General features: G+C 46.4%; 1 protein-coding gene across 1 annotated transcript in view; it reads right to left on the bottom strand.

The window, feature by feature from the left end:
• Nucleotides 1-6,870: 6,870 nt before the first annotated feature.
• The window catches only part of SDHB (succinate dehydrogenase complex iron sulfur subunit B), a 30,497-nt gene continuing 15,968 nt past the window's right edge, over nucleotides 6,871-21,399 (bottom strand). Inside the window, exons 4-8 of the mRNA XM_012763100.2 lie at nucleotides 18,719-18,855; nucleotides 17,862-17,978; nucleotides 12,962-13,063; nucleotides 10,727-10,849; nucleotides 6,871-7,107 (exon numbers count right to left, since the gene is read on the bottom strand). Coding sequence (XP_012618554.1) covers nucleotides 7,030-7,107; nucleotides 10,727-10,849; nucleotides 12,962-13,063; nucleotides 17,862-17,978; nucleotides 18,719-18,855 — 557 coding nt within the window. The 3' untranslated portion in view covers nucleotides 6,871-7,029. The remainder of the gene's footprint in view (nucleotides 7,108-10,726; nucleotides 10,850-12,961; nucleotides 13,064-17,861; nucleotides 17,979-18,718; nucleotides 18,856-21,399) is intronic.

Consider the following 21,399-nt stretch of genomic DNA (forward strand, 5'->3'; position numbering starts at 1 on the left):
TGGCTTCACAGATTTGCTGTGATCAGTTTCCCTCCCTCTCCTCCCCTCCCTTCCCCCCTCCCCTCCCATCCCCTCCCCTCCCCTCCTCTCTTCTCTTCTTTTTTCTTTTCTTTTTGACAGAGTCTCGCTCTGTTGCCTGGGCTAGAGTGCTGTGGCATCAGCCTAGCTCACAGCAACCTCAAACTCCTGGGCTCAAACAATTCTTTTGTCTCAGCCTCCTGAGTAGCTGGGACTACAGGCATGCGCCACCATGCCCGGATGATTTTTTTCTTTTTTTTTTTTTTTTTTTTTTTTTTTTTTTTGAGACAGAGTCTCACTTTGTTGCCCAGGCTAGAGTGAGTGCCGTGGCGTTAGCCTAGCTCACAGCAACCTCAATCTCCTGGGCTTGAGTGATCCTTCTGCCTCAGCCTCCCGAGTAGCTGGGACTACAGGCATGCGCCACCATGCCCGGCTAATTTTTTATATATATATCAGTTGGCCAATTAATTTCTTTCTATTTATAGTAGAGACGGGGTCTCGCTCTTGCTCAGGCTGGTTTTGAACTCCTGACCTTGAGCAATCCACCCGCCTCGGCCTCCCAAGAGCTAGGATTACAGGCGTGAGCCACAGCGCCCGGCCTGATTTTTTTCTATATGTATTTTTAGTTGGCCAATTAATTTCTTTGTATTTTTAGGAGAGATGGGGTCTCGATCTTGCTCAGGCTGGTCTTGAACTCCTGAGCTCAAACGATCCGCCCGCCTCGGCCTCCCAGAGCGCTAGGATTACAGGTGTAAGCCAGCGCACCCTCCTTGCTTTCCCTGTCTTGAGACCGTGAAGCTGGGATAGAGGCTTCAAGGAAGCAGAGGGCCTGGGGACTGCGTTGGGGACTCTTTTGCGAGGTTGCTCCCCTCATCTGTGTATTGCAAAGGCTGCTTGGCATTGAAGAGGCTCTATCCCCTGAGCCATCTGCAAAAGAGCTGCACCTGCAGCTCGCTGTCTCCTTGATGGGGCAGGAAGCCAGAGGAAGCTTCCTTCCAAGCCACAGAGAATGTGGGAGGCCCGGCCATCTGCTGGGGTTACTTTTAGGGAAGTGGTTTTTGGTGTGCGGTCGTCTAGGTGGTCCGTGGGCTGGGCTCTCCTGTCGGATAACTGTGTCTGAAACTTCCAGTCACACGTGGGCCAGGCCTAATTGAACGGGTACCCCCCCTCCCAGGCTGCTGCTCCCTTGGGGGCCGAGCGGAGGACATGAGCAAGGGGCAAAGGCTTCAGAAATCACTAATTTGGGCCAGTTTATTCCAGAGGATTAATTTACTTTTCTTTTCTTTTCTTTTTTTTTTTTTGAGACAGAGTCTCACTTTGTTGCCCAGGCTAGAGTGAGTGCCATGGCGTCAGCCTAGCTCACAGCAACCTCAAACTCCTGGGCTCAAGCAATCCTGCTGCCTCAGCCTCCTGAGTAGCTGGGACTACAGGCATGTGCCACCATGCCCGGCTAATTTTTTCTATATATATTAGTTGGCCGATTAATTTCTTTCTATTTATAGTAGAGATGGGGTCTCGCTCTTGCTCAGGCTGGTTTTGAACTCCTGACCTCCAGCAATCCACCCACCTCGGCCTCCCAGAGTGCTAGGATTACAGGCATGAGCCACCGTGCCCGGCCTAATTTACTTTTCAGTTTCTCTAGTTTCACTAAATTTTTACAGCAAAGGGGGTTTTCTCGCCTAGTAACAAACCCTGTGGTAGGACTACGGCTGTCTAGACACACAGTAAAGTGTTTTCAGCTCTTTGTTTCGTACCGTGTTTCTCCGAAAATAAGACAGGGTCTTATATTTATTTTTCCTCAAGAAGACAACCTAGGGCTTATTTTCAGGGGATGTGTTATTTTTTAAAAGTACGGTACCACAATCTACATTGATTCACATATAGTTAAGTCATCGTCTTCTGGAGCATCATCCTAACTCTCCAAACCCCAAATTCCATCCTGAATTTCTTGCGACTCCATTTCCTTTAGAACCATTGGCCCCAATCTCTCATGTCGAGCAACAGAGCTCTTCTGCGTTGAAACGCATGGGTTGTGCAGATACGCTGCATAGCCACGCCCATCACTAGGTCTTATTTTCGGGGTAGGGCTTATATTGCGCAAATGCTTAGAAATCCTGCTAGGGTTTATTTTATGGGTAGGTCTTATTTTCGGGGAAACACAGTTGTTGTCCTGGGGCAAGGAAGAGAAGGGCCCTGCAGGAGCAGGCAGTGTGGTGGGAGAGATGAGAAATGAACATTTAGCCTTGCAACTGAGGACTGAACTCTGATCTTTTTCTTTTGCTCAAAACTCCTTCCTAAGGAGGCCAGCTGAGTCAGGCTGACAAATAGTAAATCCCCACTAAGCAGCTTTTGTTAACCAAATAAAGCAGTGGTTTACTTCCCAACCTGATTCCAGTATAGCATTAACATCACCTAAAAGATAAGAAGCCCCTATCTCAGGCCAGGCTGGGGCGGTGGCTCACGCCTGTAATCCTAGCACTCTGGGAAGCAGAGGCGGGCGGGTTGCTCAAGGTCAGGAGTTCAAAACCAGCCTGAGCAAGAGCGAGACCCGTCTCTACTATAAATAGAAAGAAATTAATTAGCCAACTAATATATAAAGAAAAAATTAGCCGGGCATGGTGGCGCATGCCTGTAGTCCCAGCTACTCGGGAGGCTGAGGCAGCAGGATTGCTTGGGCCCAGGAGTTTGAGGTTGCTGAGAGCTAGGCTGACGCCATGGCACTCACTCTAGCCTGGGCAACAAAGTGAGACTCTGTCTCAAAAAAAAAAAAAAAAAAAAAGCCCCTATCTTCCTAGCAGATGCCTATCTTAAATTTAAAACATCCTCCGGAGTGCTCACACCCTTATCTTACATTAAGCATACCCTTTCTGGTCTTCTAGATAAAGTCTAACTTTCTCAGCCAATTGCCCGCCAAGAAATCTTTAGACCCACCTATAACCTGTAAGCCACCCCCCACCCACCCCCACCCCCCGCTTTGAGATGCCCCACCTTTTTAGGCCAAACCAATGTGTGCCTCTCATGTATTGATTTGTAAGTTTGCCTGTAACCCCTGTCTCTCTAAAAATGTATAAAACTGAACTGCAACCCAGCCACAGCAAGTCCACTTGCCCAAGGCCTCTAGGCTGTGGCTTTGAGTCATGGTCCTCAAATTTGACTCAGAATAAATCTCTTTAAAAGTATTTTACAGAGTTTGGCTTTTTTCTGTTGACACAAGGAAAAACCATCCTTGGAACTGGAGGCCTCTAGCCCTGGCCAGTCCTGTCATAAATCTAACATCAACTCTCTCACACAGTAGGTGTTCGAGATAAATCAGCCAACTTGAGTTTATGCAGCATTTGCTCCAAAACAAAGCATGAAGGCATGATGCTTTCACGTTCATTCTTTGTTCATTCTTTTTTTCCTCTTATTTTTATTTTTTTAGAGACAGGGTCTCTCTCTGTCTGCTCTAAGTGCAGTGGTGCAATCATAGTTCGCCGTAGCCTCAAATTCCTGGGCTCAAGCGATCCTCTCACCTCAGCTTCCTGAGTAGCTGAGACTACACACACACCACACCTGGCTGATTTTATTTTTCTTGAGATAAGATCTCACTCGCCGAGGCTGGAGTATAGTAACACGAACATAGTTCACCGCAACCTCAAACTCCTGGGCTCAGCTGATCTTCCTGCTTTGGCTCCGGAGTAGCTGGGACTACAGATGTGCGCCACCACACCTGGCTAATTTTTCTAGTTTTTTGTAGAGATGGGATCTTGCTCTTGTTCAGTCTGGTCTCAAAATTCTGGCTTCAAGTGATCATCCTGCCTCAACCTCTCGAAGCGGTAGGATTACAGGTGTTAGCCACCAAGCCCAGTCCCTAACTCTTTTCTATTTTTTGTAGAGACCAGTAGGATCTCACTATGTTTCCTGGGACTATAGGTGCCTTGCCTAATTAGAAAACATTTTGTAGAGATGGGTTCTCATTTTTGCCCAAGCTGGTCTTGAACTCCTGGCCTCAAGCGATCCTACCACCTCAGCTTCCTAAACTGTTGGGATTACAGGCATGAGCCGCTGTGTCTGGCCCACATTTATTCTTGGTTAGACTTCAGTTACAATTCTGAGAGGTGAATGCTGTTAATTTCCATTTTACAGATGGGAAAACAGAGACACAGACATTTGACAACTTGGCCAAAGACCAGATAAGAAGAGACCACTGGCTTCAGTGCTAGGAAGTCTTATTTTGTAAAGGAAGGCACACTGCCTAGGCACAGAATAGCAACAGGACACAAATACCGTTCTCTGCTCAGGTCTGCAGTTTTATTAGAAAAGTGCTTGTGACTGTTCAAATACAACATTTGCCCAGCCCAGTGAAAGAATAAATAAGCAATAAATTAAACTAACAGTCAATAACATATACCAATTTAGCTCAAGCTCACTTTGGGTGAGGGTGACCTACAGTTACAAACTTGACATCTGATGATGCTGATTTCGAGTGGCAACTCCCAAGCTACACTCTGCCTCTTATTGGTAGCTGGGGTAAACTCATCTTTACAAGCCATTAAGTTATTTAGGAGAGAAAGCCATACTTCCCTTCAGATCTAGAGATTAGAAGCAAAATCAAATCATCCATGAATCCCAGGAATGTGACCTTCCCCAGGGGCTGACAAAAATCCATTATGTTTGAGCTGGGGGGGGGGACAGAGCTGTCCACAGACATGGCCCCCAGATTTGCTTCTACCCCTTTCACAACACAGAGCAGTAGGCACCATCCAATCGTGGCTCTGCTTCCTCTCCAATGCCTGCACCTTTCTGAATAGCTTGAACACCTCAGACTGTGTACCGTGTGGTCTTACTGAGGCAGTCAAGAATTCAGAGAGGCTGGGCGCAGTGGCTCACGCCTGTAATCCTAGCATTTTGGGAGGCCGAGACGGGAGGATTGCTCGAGCTCAAGAGTTCGAGACCAGCCTGAGCAAGAGCGAGACCCTCGTCTCTACTATAAATAGAAAGAAAATTAGCCAAACAACTAAACACAGAAAAAATTAGCTGGGTGTAGTGGTGCGTGCCTGTCGTTACAGCTACCCATGAGGCTGAGGCAGGAGGATCGCTTGAGCCCAGGAGTTTGAGGTTGCTGTGAGCTAGGCTGATGCCACGGCACTCTAGCCCAGGGAACATAGTGAGACCCGGCTAGAGTGCCATGGTGTTAGCCTAGCTCACAGCAACCTCAAACTCCTGGGCTCAAGCGATCCTCCTGCCTCAGCCTCCCAGAGTGCTAGGATTACAGGCATGCGCCACCGGTTAATTTTTTCTATTTTTGGTAGAGACGGCGTCTCACTCTTCCTCAGGCTGGTCTTGAACTCCTGAGCCCCTCAGCATCCCAGAGTGCTAGGATTACAGTCGTGAGCCTCTGTTCTCTAAATTTCTAATAATTCAATGCTTGTTCTTTTTTTCTTAGTGACCTTGGCCCCAAGGTGGTAGGGAGGAAACAAAACCTCTTCCTCTTTGCCCAGCAATTTACCTCCCTCACAGCCTGAGACTAAAGCTTGTTGAATTGCTCCTTTTTAAAGCCAGACAATGCATATTAGGTTCATTCTCCATGAGTGGCACATTTTCTTAGCTGCTGGCCTCAAGATGCAAGAAGCCTTTGTTTTCAGGATGATCAGGTTTCCAGCTACAACTCAAAAAGAGTTGAAAGAGTGAAAATAGGAACCACCCAAATGTTCACTCGCTGGGGCACACCCATGCCCAGGCACTTAAGTAGCAGTTGGAAAGGCCAGGGTAGAAAAATTTTCCACACACATAGACTATGGAAGGTATTTGTTAGCCTGGAATCCCTTGTATTTTGTGGGGTAAAAATAGAAAGCTGCTAAAAGACTATGTGGTACCCTAATTTTAGAGACAGTGTCTTGCTCTGATGCCCAGGCTGGTCTGCAAGGCCTGCGCTCAAACGATCCTCCTACCTTAGTCTCCTGAGGAGCTGGCGTGCAACACTGCACCCTGCTCTATGGTACCCTAATTTTGAAGGGGGAAATGTGCCACACGTTTGTAATAACATGAGGTTTGGAAGAAAATGTATAAACTGTCAATAGGGAATGTGGGATTTAGGGCTGGGTGCGGTGGCTCACGCCTGTAATCCTAGCATTCTGGGAATCTGAGGCGAGAGGATTGCTTGAGCACAGGAATTCAAGACCAGCCTGAGCAAGAGCAAGACTCCATCTCTACTAAAAAGAGAAAAATGAGCCAGGTGTTGTGGCACACACCTGTAGTCCCAGCTACTCGGGAGGCTGAGGCAGGAGGATCGCTTGAGCCCAGGAGTGTGAGGTTGCTGTGAGCTACGATGACACCACTGCGCTCTTACTACTTCTGCAATAAGCCCCAGGGCCACGGCTGTGGTGGTGGGGAGTTATGTTTGCAGTGAGGGGTGTCTTGACGTCATCTGTGGAGCTAGCTCGAGTTCAGAGCTGATGGGGTCACTGCTCTGTGCTGGAGGAACTGGAGACCTTGCCTCACTGGCATATCAAAAGACTCACCAAGGTTTGGTCTTTAATAATTCTAATATTGAAAACTATAGAAACCGGGAAGCTGTGTGACACTCACTGAGCACTCAGAATAAGTGCCGGCACCCTCACACCAGCGGGAGAAGTAGCACAATTGTGGCTTCCATTTTACAGATGGGCAAAAGGAGCAGCAAGGGGCGAAGGAACTTGTGCAAGGTGGTCCAGCTGGTGAGTGGCAAAGCCGAGGACAAGCTCCATGCCCCACCTGACATCAGTTCCCGGTGTCCCCCCCCAGGGCTCCCTCTGGAGCTCTGTCCATCTCTTCAAGGACAGGGACTCCCGGCACTTTCACATTCCCTTGTAGCAAGTAAAAGAAACGTCTCGATTTTTTGTTAATAAAGTAGAATAACATTTATTTATTTCTTAAAATTTTTATTATACATGCTGTCTTCAAGGAAAATCAGGACCTTTAAAGAACTCAAATTAGATATAAATTAAGTTCAGCTCTGAGCTGGGTCCAAGTCATATTTTGCCATAGAAACAGTTAAGCTGCAGCTTTCTTTTCCTTATAGGTTACCATCATTTTCTTGATTTCAGCAATAGCCTTCCCTGGATTCAGACCCTTAAAAAAAGAGAAAATCAATAGCAAATGGTAACTGAAACTGAATGGGAAAACCATGAAACCCTGGTTCAGTGTCAAAGCAAGGCGAATGCAAATCAAGTTCCTTAAAACCACGATAAATTTGACTGGCTTTAAAAAACAAAACCCATGGGTGGGCAATGAGCTAACCGCAAACTTTTGCTTCTGGTCATTGCTTGCTTGCTACGCCGCTGTAGGGGGAGTTATGGGATGAGGTCATTGAAGCACGGGCGACTGGCCCATCAGGCGATAGAGGGCAACCAACCCGCCAATTATTTCAAAGGGCAATAGTGGGCAACCAATCATTTTAAAGGTCAACGAATGATCCATGCGTAGTGAGCTTGTGCGCAGCTTGTGCACCATGGGGATAAAAGGCATGCCGTTGTTTCGGTCGGGGTCCTTGCCTGCGACAGTGGCCACTGCGTTGGTGCTCTGGGGCTTGGACCCTGGCTAGCCAGAAAATAAACCTCCTCTTGTGTGATTGCAAAAAAACAAAACAAAACAAAAAAAAACCCAAACACTCCGCACCCTCTCCCACCTCACAAAAAACCAAAAGGGCCGGGGCTAAGAGCTCCCTTCTGTCTCTACTTGCGGTCATTTAAACTGGCCAGCTGTCTCTGGGAAGAGCCTGCCGCGTTGGACTCCTTGTGTGGCTCTGTCTCGGCAGGGGAACTGGCCCAGGGCAGAGCCACGTTCTCTGACTGCTCAAAGATATCCAGGATAGTGTTTTTCTATGACTACAGGCCAATGTCGAAATCAGCCAGACATCTCTAAATCAGTACGTTATTATTAAATCATCAACACAGAAGTCAGCATACACAAACCCTCACAGGTGTATGGAAGAAACGGCCCTCTCTGTCAGCCCTTCATAAACGCCATTACGAGTCCGACAGGCCAACACCGTTGCATTAGCTGCAGTTTGGCCTACAGCTGTAACAGCTGTTTGCAGGAGGCACAATAATTAAACCCACTGAATGTCAGCTTTATAGAAGTAGGAGGTTGACAAGAAAGTATTTGACAAAATTAGATAAGCACTTATCTGAGGTTATTGAAAGGTCCCCTTATTTTAGAAGGATAACTCTAACTCTGAAAAAAGTGGTGTGGAAAGAAGAAAAAAGAAAAAGAAAGGAGATTGTGAGAGAAAAAGAGAAATGGAGAAAGAAGACACTCTTTGCATCCAGATGTGGAATAATCTCCAGAACATACTGGGTGAGAAAATTACAGACGAGTGTCATGTGCAAAAGGCGACAAAGAACACATGCATTTTTGTGTAGCATAAAATACCTCTGGAACGTCACACAAGAATCTGATAACATCACTGCTTCCAGGGAGGTGGCTACGGGGATATGGGAGGGAGACTTTTCATGGTATATCTTTCCAAATCTGGAACATGTGAATATTTCCTGTCTCTGTGAGGTCACTAAGGGTGTTCAGACTTATAGGAGGTCGGTACACAGGAGTGTGCCCAATCCCGGCAGGAAGAGAGAGAGCCCTGGGACAGGAAGCAGGTGCCTATTTCTAGGCCAGACCTGCCACCCATCTGATAGTGACCTTGGGTAAGTTACTCTCCTCCTACTCTCCACCCTAGGGCTTGGCTTCCTCATCTGCACAACAATGGGGTTGAACTCAAGATGGAGCGTATTCTAAGTCTCACAGCCCCAAAGTCCAGGGTGAGGCATGGAGAACCTATTCTTGGTGGTCTGGGCTGTCTGCTGCCCCCCTCAACGCACAGGTTTGTGACCAGGAATGCACCTGAGTCACCTGCAGAGCTTCTTCTTTTTTTTTTTTTTTTTGAGTCAGAGTCGCACTCTGTTGCCCGGGCTAGAGTGCATTGGTGTTAACCTAGCTCACAGCAACCTCAAATGCCTGGGCTCAGGCGATCCTTCTGCTTCAGCCTACCGAATAACTGGGACTACAGGCATGTGCCACCATGCTCGGCTAATTTTTTCTATATATTTTTAGTTGGCCAATTAATTTCTTTCTATTTTTAGTAGAGACGGGGTCTCGCTCTTGCTCAGGCTGGTTTCGAACTTCTGACCTCGAGCAATCTTCCTGCCTCAGCCTCCCAGAGTGCTAGGATTACAGGCATGAGCCAGCACGCCCTGCCTAGAGCTTCTGAAGAAACACACAAGCCAGGCCCCATGGCTGGAGATGCTGTCTCTAACTCAAACAGGCCCAGTGTTTTAGTTCTAAGCACTTTTGTGGCATAACTTGCCTCAGAGGTCAGAGTTCACTAGGGCAGAGCCCGGACGAAGCCCAGGCAAAGGGGTGTTGGAGCCGTGTGCTCCTCCACCAGGCCCCATGGCCTATCCTGACGCTGGTACCAGGTGAGAGACCCTGCAGCAGAGGCCGGGCCCTGGGAAACACAAGGGGCTTCTGGGCCAAAAATAAGTGAATTATCCAGCTTGGATTTCATGTTTTCAAAAACATGCTATAATTTTTTTTTTAACTGCTAACTGGTTATCCTAGAGTTTTCCATCTTGCTGCCCACTGACTCACTGTACCTGTTAAGTGAAATCACTCTGCCCATGGTCTCTGTGCAAAGAGCAGCCGTGTTCTGAACCACATGGCCCTGGCTCTTCCCTGCCCACTGGCCAAGGCTGGCACCTGCTATGGTTTGAGCGTTTCCCCTGAAGTCCATGTGTTGAAAACCTAAACCCCAATGCACAAGTACTGAGAGGTGGGACCTTTAAGAGGTGACTAGGTTCTGAGCGAGTGAGTTCCTGATACAAGGGTAAGTTTGGGCCCCTCTTCTCTCTTGTCCTTTCCCTCTCTTGCCCTTCTGCCATGGGATGAGAGCATGATGGCCAATGCTAGATGCTGGCGTCATGCTCTTAGATTTCCCAGCCTCCAGAACCATGAACCAAATAAAGTTCTTTTCTTTATAAATTACCCAGTCTGTGATGCCCTGCAACAGCAACACAAAATCGACTGAGACAGCACCCAGCCAAAGGGCAGCCGGTCTATAGCCAGCCATGAGCTCTGATGTGTTGCCATGGGAAGCTGAGTTGGAACAATGCAACGTCCTCTCGGGAATGTGAGCTGAGAGGATGGGAGCAGACAATGGTGGCTGAAGTTGGAGGTGTGTTGGGAGGCAGACTCTAGGCCAGGGTGAGCCAAAGGCAGCAGCGAGGGTGAGCAGGAAAAGGGAGTGAAAGCTAGGAAAGCTGGAGCTCTGAGTCAGAGAAAAGCTCCAAGCTCCACAGAACAGAGAGAAAGAGGGGCTGGTTGTTAGAAAGCAGAAATTAGTGGTCGACATCACAAGACAGAGATGGAGAGGGAATCTAGTTCCCCCAGCCACCTATAACCTGATGGCTTTTGCTTTTTTGTTCCTATAAAGTCAGGCTGAATGCAGGTGCCTGCTCATGGATTCCTGAGACATCCTTAACTCCCTCAATGTCCCTGTGTACCCTCCAAGTAGAGCAAGTAGGGTCTGCTCTTGAATCTGTTCCTTGGAACTAAGAGCCAAACTAGCTCCCAGGCTCCCACTGAGATGACAGGCATACTCTGTTCCCTTTCCATTGCAAATGATCAGGTTTGCACATGCCACTTCTGGCATGTCGGTTCTGAGGCAGAGCTGAGGGCCACCAGCTCCACATACCTTGGGACAGGTCTTTGTGCAGTTCATGATGGTGTGGCAGCGGTACAGAGAGAACGGGTCCTGCAGCTTGGCCAGGCGCTCCTCTGTGAAGTCGTCTCTGGAGTCAATCATCCAGCGGTAGGCCTGGGGAACCAGGGCTGATGAGCCGAGCTGCCGACTTCAGCAGCTCTGCCCCCACTCAGAGCGCCAGAGTGCAGCAGGGGATTCACTCAGCTTAGGTGCCTCGTCTCTACACTTTGTCTTCGTGGCACCTACCCACACTAGACTCTCCATGTCTTTGAGTGAACTGACGATTTAACAGATTGATTCTTTCAGTTCAAACATCCATCCCAGCAGCCCAGGATCAGCAGGCTGAAAACGAGTGACCCCATGATCCATGGGCGTGCTCTAGCAGCGTTACTCAGAGGACCCCTATGATTCCCAACAGCTCAGATCATCTGGTACAAGTGACAAGGGTGAGTGTACTTCATTATTCAATCTCTACATGGCTGGGAATCAATACTGGCCATGTGGTCACACAATCAAGTAACTTCGCTTTTTGTGGGAAAATGAGAAGTTGTCTTTTGAGTCACCTGCAGTCTGTGAGAAACACTGACCACAAATCTAAAAAGCACAAGCTTTCTGGGAACAATGACAGTGACTTTCGTTTTTGTTATTTTGAGACAGAGTCTTACTGTCACCCTGGGTAGAGTGCAGTGGTATCACTATAGCTCAGTTCAAACGCTAACTCCCGGGCTCAAGGGATCCTCCTGCCTCAGCCTCCTGAGTAGCCAGGACTAGAGGTGCGTACCACCACACCTGGCTAATTTTTTCTATTTTTTGTTGAGACAGGGTCTTACTTAGACTCGTCTCCAACTCCCGAGCTCAAGCGATCCTCCCGCCTCTGCCTTGAGTGCCAGGATTACAGGTGTGGACAGTGACTTTCTTTGCAGTGAAAGCAAGCCCTAAACCCAGGCTCTCATTAACCTGGAAACAATTTCCAACTGTAACGCTGGGTAGATGCCTCTCAAAGACATTTCTTTCTCCCCTGCTCACACAATACAAATCCTTGTGAGAGGGAGATGGGGAGCCTCAGACAATGTGGGCAAGTGGAAAAGTAGCAGTCTGCTGTACAGGAAACACCTTTAAATATCTGCAAGACATGGTTTGCTAAAAAGCATGCCACCACCCCTTGGGGTGACCCTCGCTACCCTGAAACAAAGGCAAGTTGCAGATGAAGCCCCAGATTTATTGAAAGCAAGTGAACACAATGCAACCAAAGAAAGAAACCAACCAGACCCTCAGAAAAGCTGGCTTGCAACAATCTACTGTCCTCTTGCATTTCTGGATGCTTGAGTCTTTTTTTTTTTTTTGAGACAGAATCTCACTTCTGTCGCCCGGGCTAGAGTGCTATAGCATTAGCTTTAACTCACAGCAACCTCAAACTCCTGGGCTCAAGTGATCCTCCTGCCTCAGCCTCCCGGGTAGCTGGGACTACAGGCATGTGCCACCATGCCCGGCTAATTTTTTCTATATATTTTTAGTTGGCCAATTAATTTCTTTCTATTTATAGTAGAGACGGGGGTCTCGCTCTTGCTCAGGCTGGTTTCGAACTCCTGACCTCGAGCAATCCACCAGCCTCGGCCTCCCAGAGTGCTAGGATTACAGGCGTGAGCCACCACCACGCCCGGCCCTGGCTCATTTTTTTTTTTTTTTTTTTTGAGACAGAGTCTCACTTTGTTGCCCAGGCTAGAGTGAGTGCCATGGCGTCAGCCTGGCTCACAGCAACCTTAATCTCCGGGGGTCAGCGATCCTACTGCCTCAGCCTCCCGAGTAGCTAGGACTACAGGCATGCGCCACCATGCCCGGCTAATTTTTTGTATATATATTTTTAGTTGGCCAATTAATTTATTTCTATTTTTTGGTAGAGACGGGGTCTTGCTCAGGCTGGTTTCGAACTCCTGACCTTGAGCAATCCACCCGCCTCGGCCTCCCAAAGTGCTAAGATTACAGGCGTGAGCCACCACGCCCGGCCTCATTTTTTTAATATATATATTTTTAGTCAGCCAATTAATTTCTTCCTATTTATAGTAGAGACGGGGTGTCACTGTTGCTCAGGCTGGTCTCAAACTCTTGACCTTGAGCAATCCACCCGTCTCGGCCTCCCAGACTGCTAGGATTACAGGTGTGAGCCACTGCGCCCGGCCTGGATACTTGAGTTTTAATTTCTCCTAAAGCAATTAAGAAGCATCTCACCTGCATAAGAACCGCAGGTCCCAAATATTTGTCTCCGTTCCACCAGTAGCTGGGGCAGCTGGTGCTACAGCAGGCACAGAGAATGCACTCGTAGAGCCCATCCTGTGTGGGGAGAAAGGGGAATCAGGAGCATGTGAAGGAAGAGACGCTGTCACGTCTTTATCCAGTTAAATTGATGTCTGAGGTCAGCACATTAACAAAGAGCCTACTTGAATGCAAATTTTCTTGGCAAAATCCAAAGGGTGGTTTGCAGAGATTCATCATTCACAAAAAAGATCTTGTAAGTAAAATGTGAACATTGCTGGATTAGAGCCCAGAGTTCTTGAGTCCAAGTACAATGCACTTACCCTTTAATGAACAATAACCCCTCAACCTATCTAAAACAGAAATCAACAGAAACAAAAACCAAAAACAGCTTACCACCTGGAATGCAGTCAATAGGAGGAAAATTATGAAGGTCCTGGGGGCTGAAGCATCCTGGTGGTCTACAACAGCTTTTGCCCCTGGCTCAGCAGAAGAGACCTCAGATTTTCACTGGGAACACAGATATCACCCTAAATTGCCAATCCTGATTGAGGACCATGTGCTTTATGCACTCTGCCTCATTTGATCGTCATAGCGATCCTGTGTGGTGAGTACTGGCAACTCCCACTTATGGACAGGGAAGTGAGGCTCAGAGAGGTTAGTTAGGTCACATGCCCAAGGAACATGGCCGCAGACAGCACAGCCGGCATGTGGCCCTGCAGTTGACTCTGGTCTTCTATTCCTTCATACCTGCTATACTAGCTCAAATCTGCCCAGCCAGTTCTAATAAACTGGACTTTCTGAGTTTGGAAACAACAGGAATGGATTAAAAGCAGCAAAACAGAAGGGGCACACTGGTATATGTCACACAGGTGACAGCTGATAACAGATGAGACACAACTGATGGTCATGACTGAACCATGGTCTTCAACTCAGTCTACATCGTGTTCAGGTAGCTGATGGGAAGGTTAAGTGCCCCACAAGTCTAGAAGGCAGAAGGTCATAGGATTATGTGCCTTCACAGTATTCTTATTCTTTAAAACACTTACAGGAAAATCTGTTAACAATAAATTTATTATAATTTTTTAGGTAGAGCTTAAAGGATAAAGATGGCATTTAGCCTAATTTACAACAGTAAATAAGAAACAATTGCATTTTTCCATAATAGTGGGATGGTTGAATAGTGAATGGTGCACACACCTGAAGCTGTAGAAAGCAAAGTATAAGTTCATGCTCATGAAGAATTTTTTTTTTTTCAGGCAGAGTCTTACTCTGTTGCCTGGAGTAGAGTGCCATGGCGTCAGCCTAGCTCATAGCAACCTCAAACTCCTGGGCTCAAGCAATTCTTCTGCCTCAGCCTCCCGAGTAGCTGGCACTACAGGCATGCGCCACCATGCCCGGCTAATTTTTTCTTTTCTTTTTTTTTTTTTTTTTTGAGACAGAGTCTCACTTTGTTGCCCAGGCTAGAGTGAGTGCCGTGGCGTCAGCCTAGCTCACAGCAACCTCAAACTCCTGGGCTCAAGTGATCCTTCTGCCTCAGCCTCCCGGGTAGCTGGGACTACAGGCATGCGCCACCATGCCCGGCTAATTTTTTTTTTTTTATATATATATCAGTTGGCCAATTAATTTCTTTCTATTTATAGTAGAGACGGGGTCTCGCTCTTGCTCAGGCTGGTTTTGAACTCCTGACCTTGAGCAATCCGCCCGCCTCGGCCTCCCAAGAGCTAGGATTACAGGCGTGAGCCACAGCGCCCGGCCTAATTTTTTCTATATATTTTTATTTTTTATTTTTTTGAGACAGAGTCTCGCTTTGTTACCCAGGCTAGAGTGAGTGCCGTGGAGTCAGCCTAGCTCACAGCAACCTCAAACTCCTGGGCTCAAGCAATCCTCCTGCCTCAGCCTCCCGAGTAGCTGGGACTACAGGCATGCGCCACCATGCCCGGCTAATTTTTTCTATATATATTAGTTGGCCAATTAATTTGTTTCTATTTATAGTAGAGACGGGGTCTCGCTCTTGCTCAGGGTGGTTTCGAACTCCTGACCTTGAGCTATCCTCCTGCCTTGGCCTCCCAGAGTGCTAGGATTACAGGCGTGAGCCACCACGCCTGGCCTCATGAAGAATGTTTAAGAACACGGAGAAGATGCTCACAATAACGTAACTGAAAAAAAGCAAGGTGCTAAGGCATATTTACATTTTGATCTCAGCTATATAAAAATACAATGTAATAAATAAATGAAAAACAAGGTGATTATAAGTATTAACAGAAGTTATCTTTTGGTGGTGGAATTATAGATTATTAAAAAAATAGTTCTATGTATTTTCCAATTATTTAAGTTAGACACACTAATTTAAGGAAGCAAAAAATGCTAAACAAATGTTTAATATTTAAATGAGTAAATTTCTATTACAAGTTGAGCATCCCAAATTGGAATACCTGAAATTCGAAATGCTCTGAAATCTGAAACTTTTTGAACACTGCCATGATGCTCAAAGGAAATGCTTACTGGAACATTTTGGATAATGAATGTTTAACTGGTAAGTATAATGCAATTATTCCAAAATCTGAAAAAATCTGAACTCTCAAACACTTCTAGTCCTAAGCATTTCACTTAAGGGATACTCAGCCTGAATGTAGAAAACATATTGAAGGGAACCCTTCATTCCCTAATAATACCACATCAAGGAGATGTTTATTAGCTATGGACTTGCCTAACCTAAGAATGTGAAATGACTAGTTGAGCCAGAGTGGCTGGTTCCAACCTGGACTCTGGGCTGCGTTAAGACTGTCTGGGAGTTAGAAACAGAGGGGCAGAGCTACATCCTGTGAACAAGAAACTCTGAAGAGTATTCAAAGGCTTACTTTGAGTAATAACATTACTGTACTGATCCTTATCATTGTGTGGAGACAGACAAGGCAGGCAGACTTACCAGGACTCTTTTTTTTTTTTTTTTTTTTTTTTTTGAGACAGAGTCTCGCTTTGTTGTCCAGGCTAGAGTGAGTGCCGTGGCGTCAGCCTAGCTCACAGCAACCTCAAACTCCTGGGCTCAAGTGATCCTTCTGCCTCAGCCTCCCGGGTAGCTGGGACTACAGGCATGCGCCACCATGCCCGGCTAATTTTTTTTTTTTTATATATATATCAGTTGGCCAATTAATTTCTTTCTATTTATAGTAGAGACGGGGTCTCGCTCTTGCTCAGGCTGGTTTTGAACTCCTGACCTTGAGCAATCCGCCCGCCTCGGCCTCCCAAGAGCTAGGATTACAGGCGTGAGCCACAGCGCCCGGCCTTTTTTTTTTTTTTTTTTTTGAGACAGAGTCTCACTTTGTTGCCCAGGCTAGAGTGAGTGCCGTGGCGTCAGCCTAGCTCACAGCAACCTCAAATTCCTGGGCTCAAGCGATCCTGCTGCCTCAGCCTCCTGAGTAGCTGGGACTACAGGCATGCGCCACCATGCCTGGCCAATTTTTTCTATATATATTAGTTGGCCAATTAATTTCTTTCTGTTTATAGTAGAGATGGGGTCTTGCTCTTGCTCAGGCTGGTTTTGAACTCCTAACCTCGAGCAATCCACCTGTCTTGGCCTCCCAGAGTGCTAGGATTACAGATGTGAGCCACCGTGCCCGGCCTCTTTCTTTCTTTTTTTTTTAGAGATAGGGTCTCACTCTGTCACCCATGCTGGAGTGCAGTGGTGTGATCATAGCTTACTGTAGCCTCGAACCCTTAGGTGCAAGTGATCCTCCCACCTTAGCCTCCCAGCAGCTGGAACTACAGGTGCATATCATGCACCTGACTAATTTTTCTACTTTTTTGGTAGAGATGGGATATTGCTGTATTTCCTGGGCTGGTCTCAAACTCCTGGACTCAAGTCATACTCTTGCCTTGGCCTCCCAAAGTGTCAAGACTGCAGCCATGAGCTCTTATGCCCAGCTAAGGACTCTCCTTTCTTAACATTTTATGAAGAAGAGGAGAGGAGACTCAATATTCACCAAATCCTAAAAGGTAGAATTAATTAATTTATTCACACAACTATTGTTATTGATAAAATAATATGTGCCAGGGTCTAGGAATCCAGAAGAGAGTAAGACACTGCCCCTGCCTTTGAGGTATGCCTGGTCCATTAAATGCACGGGCATATAAATGATTCTTAGGGTAAGTGCTGTACTGGAAGGACATACAAAGTGGTGACAGCACATGTGCTTTGCCCCATGCACACATGTGTGGGGCTCCATCTCCATTTGGTCCCCCTTACCCCCCAGTGTCCAGAGAGGAGGGCGTGTAAATCAGAGAAGACTTCAAAGAGGAGGTAAAAGTAGGGTAGAAGAAGAGAGTGAAAACTTGATAATGATGCCTCTACTTTACGATTTTATAGCCTGTATACAGGAAGAGCAGCTCCAGGAGAGTGAGAAGGCCAGTAGCAATCCCACACACCAATAACCAGAAGTGTGGTGTTAGGAAAGAACATCCAGTTTTGCCATTAGCATTTAGCTTCCATCTGTAAAGCAGGATGGTGGTAGTAAGATTTGCAACTGGCCAGCACGTGTACTTTATTTTGCCCAAACTGAGGGAACAACTTGGACGTAGCTGCCAACTTTTAAAGGCCAGGCAATTTACATACTGGTTTCTTTTGAAAAAGATGAACTGGCAACATGGCCACCATCTGCCCCTGGAGGCAGGGCACGGGTGCTCCAGCTCCTTGATCTATTCTGGGCCCTTAATGGCTTCACACTACCCACCCGGCCCTGAGAGGATGGGTGTTCAACCCTTGGGTAGAGTTCCTTTCCAGAATATACTAAATAGTCTGCAGTATCTCAAGCATGCTCCTGGAAAACATCTTTGCAATGAATTCCTCACACCAGGACAATAAATAGGGAATAATGACCAGTTTCTCACGATCTTCTATGGACTGCAGATACTGCTGCTTGCCTTCCTGGGATTCATCCTTCTTCTTCAAATAAGGTTCAATGGATTTGTACTGTGCATAGAAGTTGCTCAAATCCTGAGGTTAAGAGGAAGAAGAAAAGGATCAGATTCTACCATCACTTCAGGTTTCTTATCAACCCCGTTCCTTGGATACTGCCTACTTTTCTGCCCTACGCCAGACAGAAAGAAGCCAGACTCTTCCTTTGGCATGACTGTACGCAAAGACTACAAAAGGAGAAGTGGTCACAAAGTTACACAAGGTTAGGAAATCTCTCCCTTGTCTATCTGGGAAACTTTGTAACCCATAATCCTTTCCCCGCTACCTGCCCTTGAAAACACCAAGTCAGCAAAGGTAGTCAAATATAGGGGGGTAGAAACTAAAGTAGAATTCATAAACAACCACTGCTTTCCTAACTGGTATTTTCCGCATGATTTCTTTGTAGTTATGGCCAATGTCATCATTTTTGGGAGTATTCCAACTCTAAAATTCTGTGCCCTGTTATTCCCAAACAAACCTCACTAAATGAGCTGCTGGAGGATTTTCTAGGCGTTTATCTTCCGCCATTCAAATTCTTTAATTAAACTCAGGCCACACTGTCTCAGATCTGGGGATTTTCCTAACCCTCTCTGTGACACTGTGGTCCTCCATTTGCCATAATATAGGGGAGACAGCCCCATCAAATTTTTCTACATCTGACTAGAAAAGGAACTTTAAATCCTCAAAAAAAAAAAAATCCTGCCCTAAAGAATAATAGTATGACACACATATGTACCACCCTCCTGCAAAAAATAAGAGAGAGAGATGCAGAAACTCACAGGAACAAGATCCTTTATCACATACATATGTGGAAGAGGGTAGATTTTTGAGACTTTATTGAGGTTGGTGTCAATCCTTCGGGTACAAGCTAGAGTGTTGCCTCCGTTGATGTTCATGGCACAAGAGCCGCAGATACCTGAGAAAGACACACACACTTGACACATCTTCACCCATACTCAGAATCAGTCCCGCCCCTTCTTCTGGGTCCTCCTTGCTCCATACCAGGGACAACACTGGCATGCAACATGTCTGTGGCAGCTGCCTGTTGCCTTTTCTTCTTTTCCTTCTTCTTCCTGCCTAGAATGTGGATCTGTTAATAAAAACTACAGTTCCAGCCGGGCGCGGTGGCTCACGCCTGTAATCCTAGCACTCTGGGAGGCTGAGGCGGGCGGATTGCTCGAGGTCACGAGTTCGAAACCAGCCTGAGCAAGAGCAAGACCCCGTCTCTACTATAAATAGAAAGAAATTAATTGGCCAACTAATGTATATATATATAAAAAATTAGCCGGGCATGGTGGCGCATGCCTGTAGTCCCAGCTACTCGGGAGGCTGAGGCAGAAGGATTGCTTGAGCCCAGGAGTTTGAGGTTGCTGTGAGCTAGGCTGACGCCACGGCACTCACTCTAGCCTGGGCAACAAGTGAGACTCTGTCTCAAAAAAACAAACAAAAAAAAAAAAACTACAGTTCCAAGAACCATTTTGTGACCACGTGGCAACCTTGCCAAGAACGGCACTGGAGGAGGCCAGAGGGGTCTGGGTGCTGCTGGTACCACGGAGTTCCCATGCCAGTTCTAAGCTTCATGTGTCACATACTTTGAGAGAAAAATCAGCCTCCATTGTTTTAAAGCTACTCCTGTTTGAACTCAAATTCTTTTTTTTTTTTTTAATTTTAATTTTTTTCATTCTAATGTCCAGGCTGGAATGCCATGGTACGATCACAGCTCACTGTAACCTCTAACTCCTGGGCTCCAGTGATCCTCCCAACTCGGCCTCCTGAGTAGCTGAACTGTAGGCACATAACACCACATCTAACTAACTAAAAAATGTTTTTTTGCAGAGATGGGGTCTCGCTCTGTTACCTGGCTGGTCTTGAACTTCTGGGCTCAAGTGATCCTGTTGCCCTGGCCTCCCAAAGTCCTGGGATTACAGGCATGAGCCACCGCTGAATGGCTAAACTCAAATTCAAACAGACACAATTCATAAAAGCAAATCAACAGTCTTGGGTGGGCATGGTGACTTATGCAGGCAGATTGCTTGAGGCCAGGAGTTTGAGGCCAGCCTGGGCAACATAGCAAGACCCTGTCTCTACAAAAAATAAGAAAAATTAGCCAGGCATGGTGTCAAGCACCTGTAGTCCCAGCTACTTGGGAGGCTGCAAAAGGAGGATCACTTGAGCCCAGGAGTTCAAGGTTACAGTGAGCTATGATTGGGGCCACTGCACCCCAGCCTGGGTGACAGAGCAAGATCCTGTCTCTACAAAAAAAAAGTCTTGGTTATCTTAAGGTTGAGGCCTGGATATAGACTATCAAGAGACAGGGCTCTTATTCTATTGCCTCCCCAAAACAAGCAGCACAGTGGTTGCCCTGGGGTGATGAAATCCACACAAGCTGACTCACATGAACTTTCCAAAGAAGAGAAGAACAAACTAATGTGAAACCAAAGCAAAGCAAATATAAGGTGCTGACCCAGGAGGCTGACATGAGAATTTTCTTAGTCTGGACCTATTTCCTGTGTATAAAAATTTCCTAGGCATTTCAGAGTTTAAAAATGACTGTGTAATCTAAACCCCTGGTACCACTGTGTAATCTAAACCCCTGGTACCACTTCTCTGAAGCTGCTTTTTGAAGATCATCAGGCCAGAGGAATGTGCTTGCTAGTGAAAGCTGCATTGGGTTATCACTTTTGTAAAACTATAAAAGGCTGTAAGACTCTCCCTTGCCTGTAAATCTCAGTTAAGTGCATAAGAACACAAAGATCTGTCTTAAGCAAATACTCCTAAATTTCCCTAAGAGACTGAATATTTATTAAAACATTTATGTATACCTGGCATCCAACCAGAGCAGTTTGATTTTATAAGAAATGGCATGAGATTTAAAAAACAAATACTATAAACTTTCTCTTAAAAAGGTCTTCTGGGAATTCTTTAAATAAATATGGGAATAAAAAGGAGTGGCAATTTAATACAATTCTGCCTCATATTTTTTATGTTCTTGGCTCTGAAACAGTCCTACCCAGAAAGGTTACTGAAAAGCACCTCCATTCTCTATGCTGCCAGGGTCACATGGGAAAGGCTGGTGTTTAATGCCGCAGAATGTTCCCTGAACAGCAGGACTCAGTCGAACTATCATCTTATCTGTCAGCATTTGCTACACTAAATAAGATTAGCTGAATCAAAACAGATGTTTTAGAAGTAGCCCTTTAAATGCTTGATATGTATAGCAGAACAAAAATAAAAAGCAATGGGCTGATAGTTATCCTGGCTTTTCCTTTTTTGGAAAGTTGTATTAGGAAGAAAGCTCAGGGTCCTTGGGGAACCAGGCTACCCTCCGTTTTTGTTTCATCCAGTTTCCAAGCCCAGTCAGCACCTGACAGTGCAGTGCCGGAGCCCGACAGCTTTGACTGACTCCTGGCTCCCAACTCACTATGTGTATTTGCAGAAGTCCCTTAACTTCCCCGAGCCT

Source organism: Microcebus murinus, chromosome 2 (genome assembly GCF_040939455.1).
Source record: "Microcebus murinus isolate Inina chromosome 2, M.murinus_Inina_mat1.0, whole genome shotgun sequence".
NCBI classification, from domain to species: Eukaryota; Metazoa; Chordata; class Mammalia; order Primates; family Cheirogaleidae; genus Microcebus; species Microcebus murinus.